Source organism: Oncorhynchus mykiss, chromosome 8, assembly GCF_013265735.2.
Source record: "Oncorhynchus mykiss isolate Arlee chromosome 8, USDA_OmykA_1.1, whole genome shotgun sequence".
NCBI classification, from domain to species: domain Eukaryota; kingdom Metazoa; phylum Chordata; class Actinopteri; order Salmoniformes; family Salmonidae; genus Oncorhynchus; species Oncorhynchus mykiss.
In genome coordinates, this window is record NC_048572.1 from 87,108,415 (window position 1) to 87,115,914 (window position 7,500).

At 43.8% G+C, this 7,500-nt stretch overlaps 1 protein-coding gene across 1 annotated transcript in view; it reads left to right on the plus strand.

Moving 5' to 3' along the window:
• LOC110530822 (receptor-type tyrosine-protein phosphatase mu-like) overlaps positions 1-7,500 on the plus strand; it is a 403,267-nt gene that overhangs the window by 105,236 nt on the left and 290,531 nt on the right. The window contains exon 2 of the mRNA XM_036986895.1: positions 3,016-3,138. Within this exon, the coding sequence (XP_036842790.1) occupies positions 3,016-3,138 (123 nt within the window). The remainder of the gene's footprint in view (positions 1-3,015; positions 3,139-7,500) is intronic.

A 7,500-nucleotide genomic window follows, 5' to 3' on the forward strand; every position in this document is an offset into this window, starting at 1 on the left:
TACTCCAACTATGAAACAGACAGCACTTGTGTTGGAACAGCTTCTATTATAATGACAAAATAAAATAAAGACCCCAACCACCAAGACCCCAACCACCAAGATCCTCAACCACCAAGACCCCAACCACCAAGATCCTTAACCACCAAGACCCCAACCACCGAGACCCCATCCACCAAGATCCTCAACCACCAAGACCCCAACCACCAAGACCCCAACCACCAATATTCTCAACCACCAAGACCCCAACCACCAAGACCCTCAACCACCAAGACCCCAACCACCAAGACCCTAACCACCAAGATCCTCAACCACCAAGACCCCAACCACCAAGATCTTCAACCACCAAAACCCCAAACACCAAGATCCTCAACCACCAAGACCCCAACCACCAAGACACACTGTCAGCAAGACAGTTATTGTCTGGCTGACAAGGTCTGCGTCTTCACACAATGGCACGAGTTGGATTTCATTTAGCTGTTATTCCTTGTCCTAACAGTCGACACATCACTTGCTCGCATCACTTCCCACAAACAAGTCGCTTGCAGGTGTCACAGGTGTCTTGGGGTTCTGTTCTTTGGGCATCTGGCCACCTGGAACTGTCTCCTCCCTGGGAACTGTGTGCAATTTAGCTCCCGCAGCAGCAGCTGGCGTGGAATCTTTTCTGCTGCCTTGGTCCTTATACGTCTGTCATGTAGCCTGTTGTGCTAGACTCATGACGAAGTATCTCCTAGGCATGGTGTCGTTCATGCACTGCTTGAACAACACATTGTGCGTTGATAGCAGGGAGCTCAGCTCCAAAAAGTAAGTCCCGCAGGCTCTAGTTTTATCTTATCTTGATTATTGTCCAGTCATGTGGTCACGAGTTGCAAAGAAGGACCTAGTTATTAAGCTGCAGCCGGCCCCAGAACAGAGCGGCACGTCGTGCTCTTCTTTGTAGTCAGAGGGCTGATATAAATACTATGCATGCTCTCTTGGCTAAGAGTTGAGGAGAGATTGCCTGCGCCTCTCCCCTATTTGACCACTTCTTGTTTTTTATAAGAAACATACATGTATTCGTTGTTTGCATAGTCAACTTACACACAGCACTGACACACACACACTCGCCCCACCTGACATGTCACCAGGGGTCTTTTCACAGTCCCCAAATCCAGAACAAATTCAAGAAAGCGTACAGTATATTACAGGGAACTAGGTTCCATCTCATATTGCACAAATGAACAGCTAACCTGGTTTCAGAAAACAGATGAAGCAACACCTCACGGCACAACGCCTCTCCCCTATTTGACCCAGATAGTTTGTGTGTGTATTGGTATTGATATGAAGGCTACGCCTTTTTAAATATATATTTTTTCATTAATGTAGTCTTGTCCTTGGGCTGTTCTTGCCTATTAATTTGTTTCATGTTTTGTGACACCAGGAAGAGTCGCTGCTACGTTTTTCAATTAAAAACGAAACAAAAAAGATAACAAATAGCAGTCAAGTCAAGCATGTTGTAGAACACAGGAACAGACCAACGACGGGAGCCTCCTCACAGCCGTCTGATCCATTGTCTGCTTCCCCTCTCCCTCCACAGCTCACCCATTCTCCCCATGTATCCCCATCATACTGTACTTCATTTATTTCATATGTTGTTAAATGTGTGAAATTAGTTTCAGTTTGGGCATGGCACCTTCAACTATTGGAAGAAGGAGGCCCTATAGATGTAGGATCTTAATTTGATCACCCTGTTGCAGAAAAAGGCTTCTGAAGTTTGTAATTTCCACTTTGAAATGCCAGACTTAATTTTTACCTTACGAAAAATGTATAAACCCCTACAAAAATGGTCCATTAATTATAATCCACATAATAATTCACATTTCCTGTTGCTGCAGGATTAATTTTCCTGCTGTAGAAAACTGGCTCAAATTAAGATCCTACATCTGTACTATCAGGAGAAGGAGGGGCAAAACTGTCCCCCTAAAAGTGGTTTATAACTCCAATTGTGTTTGTGAATGTGATTCTAACAATGCCAGTGTGTTATATAGACTGATTTAGTGAAAGTCAAGGATGGAGGGGGGCATAACTTTGAAATGGCAGAGTTATAAATCAGTTAAATTGATGAGCAGTCCAAATGACTGCCTCAGCGGTTGTAGTGTTGACCAGGGCCACAGGGAATAGGGTACCGTATAGCCTACGCCTGACACACACACACACACACACACACACACACACACACACACACACACACACACACACACACACACACACACACAGGGAATAGGGTACCGTATAGCCTACGCCTGACACACACACACACACACACACACACACACACACACACACACACACACACAGGGAATAGGGTACCGTATAGCCTACGCCTGACACACACACACACACACACACACACACACACACACACACACACACACACACACACACACACACACACACACATACACACACACACACACACACACACACAGGGAATAGGGTGAAATTGGGCTGCCGTGTTGGCTAATGACGCTAATGTGTGTTGTGCCTCGACGGCTGCAGTAATTCTTTACTTTGTCTCACTTTAAACCCATCTCACCATCTCATCATCTCATCATCTCATCATCTCACCATCTCATCATCTCCCCATCTCATCATCTCACCATCTCATCATCTCACCATCTCACCATCTCATCATCTCACCATCTCACCATCTCATCATCTCATCATCTCATCATCTCACCATCTCATCATCTCACCATCTCACCATCTCACCATCTCATCATCTCACCATCTCACCATCTCATCATCTCACCATCTCATCATCTCACCCTCTCACCATCTCACCATCTTAGCATCGGCGGCCATATTGCATTATGAATATCGATGCTTATGTTTTTTGGAGGGGGGGGGGGGAATAAAAAGAGTTAAAGCTGAGGAGAAGAATGTTATGAATGTAGAGTATGTGTTCATTCACTACCGGTGTGGAGTTAGAAGGAACAATATTAATTGTGAATGATTCTCTTCTGTCTTTTGTAACAGGTGATTGTGACTTTGACAAGCCGTTAGCAGCCTGCGGGTACAGCCAGGGGAGAGAGGACGATCTAGATTGGGAACAGGCCAACACCAGAGTGAAGCCCACAGCAGACCCCTGGATGCCAACAGGTAAGCCTGGTCATACTACCTACCGTACAGTAAAAACACATTGTTTGTTTATATGCTCAAAGGTAAGACAATTAGCTGACACTGATGGAAATGAGGGTTGTTGACAAACACAAAACCCAATCCAAAACCCAATCCAAAACCCAACCCAAAACCCAACCCAAAATCCAATCCAAAACCCAACCCAAAACCCAACCCAAAACCCAACCCAAAACCCAATCCAAAACCCAATCCAAAACACACAAAAAAACCTCCATCGGACTAATAGGATGTTCCACAATATATCATGAATCTCAAACAAATGTTTTGGACCAACAAGAAAGGACCTTATACACACCAGCTGTCACCATGGCTACACATTCAAACTAGTGGGGTAGGAAGTGGAAATGTTGTCACCATGGCTACACATTCAGACTAGTGGGGTAGGAAGTGGAAATGCTGTCACCATGGTTACACATTCAGACAGACTAGTGGGGTAGGAAGTGGAAATGCTGTCACCATGGCTACACATTCAGACTAGTGGGGTAGGAAGTGGAAATGCTGTCACCATGGCTACACATTCAGACTAGTGGGGTAGGAAGTGGGAATGCTGTCACCATGGTTACACATTCAGATACCCATATACCACAAATACCCCATATACCTCAAACACCCCATATACCTCAAATACCCCATATACCACAAACACCCCATATACCTCAGATACCCATATACCACAAATACCCCATATACCTCAGATACCCATATACCACAAATACCCCATATACCTCAGATACCCCATATACCTCAGATACCCCATATACCTCAGATACCCCATATACCTCAGATTCCCCATATACCTCAGATACCCCATGTACCTCAGATACCCCATGTACCTCAGATACCCCATATACCAAAAATACCCCATATACCTCAGATACCCATATACAGTGCCTTGCGAAAGTATTCGGCCCCCTTGAACTTTGCGACCTTTTGCCACATTTCAGGCTTCAAACATAAAGATATAAAACTGTATTTTTTTGTGAAGAATCAACAACAAGTGGGACACAATCATGAAGTGGAACGACATTTATTGGATATTTCAAACTTTTTTAACAAATCAAAAACTGAAAAATTGGGCGTGCAAAATTATTCAGCCCCTTTACTTTCAGTGCAGCAAACTGTCTCCAGAAGTTCAGTGAGGATCTCTGAATGATCCAATGTTGACCTAAATGACTAATGATGATAAATACAATCCACCTGTGTGTAATCAAGTCTCCGTATAAATGCACCTGCACTGTGATAGTCTCAGAGGTCCGTCAAAAGCGCAGAGAGCATCATGAAGAACAAGGAACACACCAGGCAGGTCCGAGATACTGTTGTGAAGAAGTTTAAAGCCGGATTTGGATACAAAAAGATTTCCCAAGCTTTAAACATCCCAAGGAGCAAGCGATAATATTGAAATGGAAGGAGTATCATACCACTGCAAATCTACCAAGACCTGGCCGTCCCTCTAAACTTTCAGCTCATACAAGGAGAAGACTGATCAGAGATGCAGGAAAGAGGCCCATGATCACTCTGGATGAACTGCAGAGATCTACAGCTGAGGTGGGAGACTCTGTCCATAGGACAACAATCAGTTGTATATTGCACAAATCTGGCCTTTATGGAAGAGTGGCAAGAAGAAAGCCATTTCTTAAAGATATCCATAAAAAGTGTCGTTTAAAGTTTGCCACAAGCCACCTGGGAGACACACCAAACATGTGGAAGAAGGTGCTCTGGTCAGATGAAACCAAAATTGAACTTTTTGGCAACAATGCAAAACGTTATGTTTGGCGTAAAAGCAACACAGCTGAACACACCATCCCCACTGTCAAACATGGTGGTGGCAGCATCATGGTTTGGGCCTGCTTTTCTTCAGCAGGGACAGGGAAGATGGTTAAAATTGATGGGAAGATGGATGGAGCCAAATACAGGACCATTCTGGAAGAAAACCTGATGGAGTCTGCAAAAGACCTGAGACTGGGACGGAGATTTGTCTTCCAACAAGACAATGATCCAAAACATAAAGCAAAATGTACAATGGAATGGTTCAAAAATAAACATATCCAGGTGTTAGAATGGCCAAGTCAAAGTCCAGACCTGAATCCAATCGAGAATCTGTGGAAAGAACTGAAAACTCCTGTTCACAAATGCTCTCCATCCAACCTCACTGAGCTCGAGCTGTTTTGCAAGGAGGAATGGGAAAAAAGTCAGTCTCTCGATGTGCAAAACTGATAGAGACATACCCCAAGCGACTTACAGCTGTAATCGCAGCAAAAGGTGGCGCTACAAAGTATTAACTTAAGGGGGCTGAATCATTTTGCACGCCCAATTTTTCAGTTTTTGATTTGTTAAAAAAGTTTTAAATATCCAATAAATGTCGTTCCACTTCATGATTGTGTCCCACTTGTTGTTGATTCTTCACAAAAAATACAGTTTTATATCTTTATGTTTGAAGCCTGAAATGTGTCAAAAGGTCGCAAAGTTCAAGGGGGCCGAATACTTTCGCAAGGCACTGTACCACAGATACCCCATATACCTCAGATACCCCATATACATCAGATACCCCATATACCTCAGATACCCCATATACCTCAGATACCCCATATACCTCAGATACCCCATATACCTCAGATACCCCATATACCACAAATACCCCATATACCTCAGATACCCCATATACCTCAGATACCCCATATACCTCAGATACCCTATATACCTCAGATACCCCATATACCTCAGATACCCCATATACCACAAAGAAAGAAACAATGTATGTAATTTTACTTATAATGTATATATTATGATAAAGGAACATTATATGTATATTTTTAGTATTTGTTTAAATCAAATTAAATGTTTCCTTTATTTAACTATTAAGAGCAAATTCTCATTTACAATGACGGCTTACTCCAGCCAAAGCCGAACGACGCTGGGTCAATTGTGCGCCGCCCTATGGGACTCCCAATCAATCCATATTGGTCTCCCAATCAATCCATATTGGACTCCCAATCAATCCATATTGGACTCCCAATCAATCCATATTGGTCTCCCAATCAATCCCTATTGGACTCCCAATCAATCCATATTGGTTTCCCAATCAATCCATATTGGACTCCCAATCAATCCCTATTGGACTCCCAATCAATCCATATTGGACTCCCAATCAATCCCTATTGGACTCCCAATCAATCCCTATTGGACTCCCAATCAATCCATATTGGTTTCCCAATCAATCCCTATTGAACTCCTAATCAATCCCGATTGGACTCCCAATCAATCCCTATTGGACTCCCAATCAATCCCTATTGGACTCCCAATCAATCCCTATTGGACTCCCAATCAATTCCTATTGGACTCCCAATCAATCCCTATTGGACTCCCAATCAATCCCTATTGGACTCCCAATCAATCCCTATTGGACTCCCAATCAATCCCTATTGGACTCCCAATCAATCCCTATTGGACTCCCAATCAATCCATATTGGACTCCCAATCAATCCATATTGGACTCCCAATCAATCCATATTGGACTCCCAATGTGATACAGCCTGGACAATATATAGTTTATGACAAAAGTTCCGCTCCATCAAATCAACACAATTAAAGAGGTAATCTATACCCATAACAATAGAATAATATAACTCACCTTTGACTAATATGCACATTGAAAGACAGCGATATTGGACATTGTTTTGATGATGTGGGAGGACAATGACGTGGGAGGACAATGACGTGGGAGGACAATGATGTGGGAGGACAATGATGTGGGAGGACATTGATGTGGGAGGACAATGATGTGGGAGGACAATGATGTGGGAGGACAATGATGTGGGAGGACAATGATGTGGGAGGACAATGATGTGGGAGGACAATGATGTGGGAGGACATTGATGTGGGAGGACAATGATGTGGGAGGACAATGATGTGGGAGGACAATGATGTGGGAGGACATTGATGTGGGAGGACAATGATGTGGGAGGACAATGATGTGGGAGGACATTGATGTGGGAGGACAATGATGTGGGAGGACAATGATGTGGGAGGACAATGATGTGGGAGGACATTGATGTGGGAGGACAATGATGTGGGAGGACAATGATGTGGGAGGACAATGGTGTGGGAGGACAATGATTTGGGAGGACAATGATGTAGGAGGACAATGATGTGGGAGGACAATGATGTGGGAGGACAATGATGTGGGAGGACAATGATGTGGGAGGACAATGATGTGGGAGGACATTGATGTGGGAGGACAATGATGTGGGAGGACAATGATGTGGGAGGACAATGATGTGGGAGGACAATGATGTGGGAGGACATTGATGTGGGAGGACAATGATG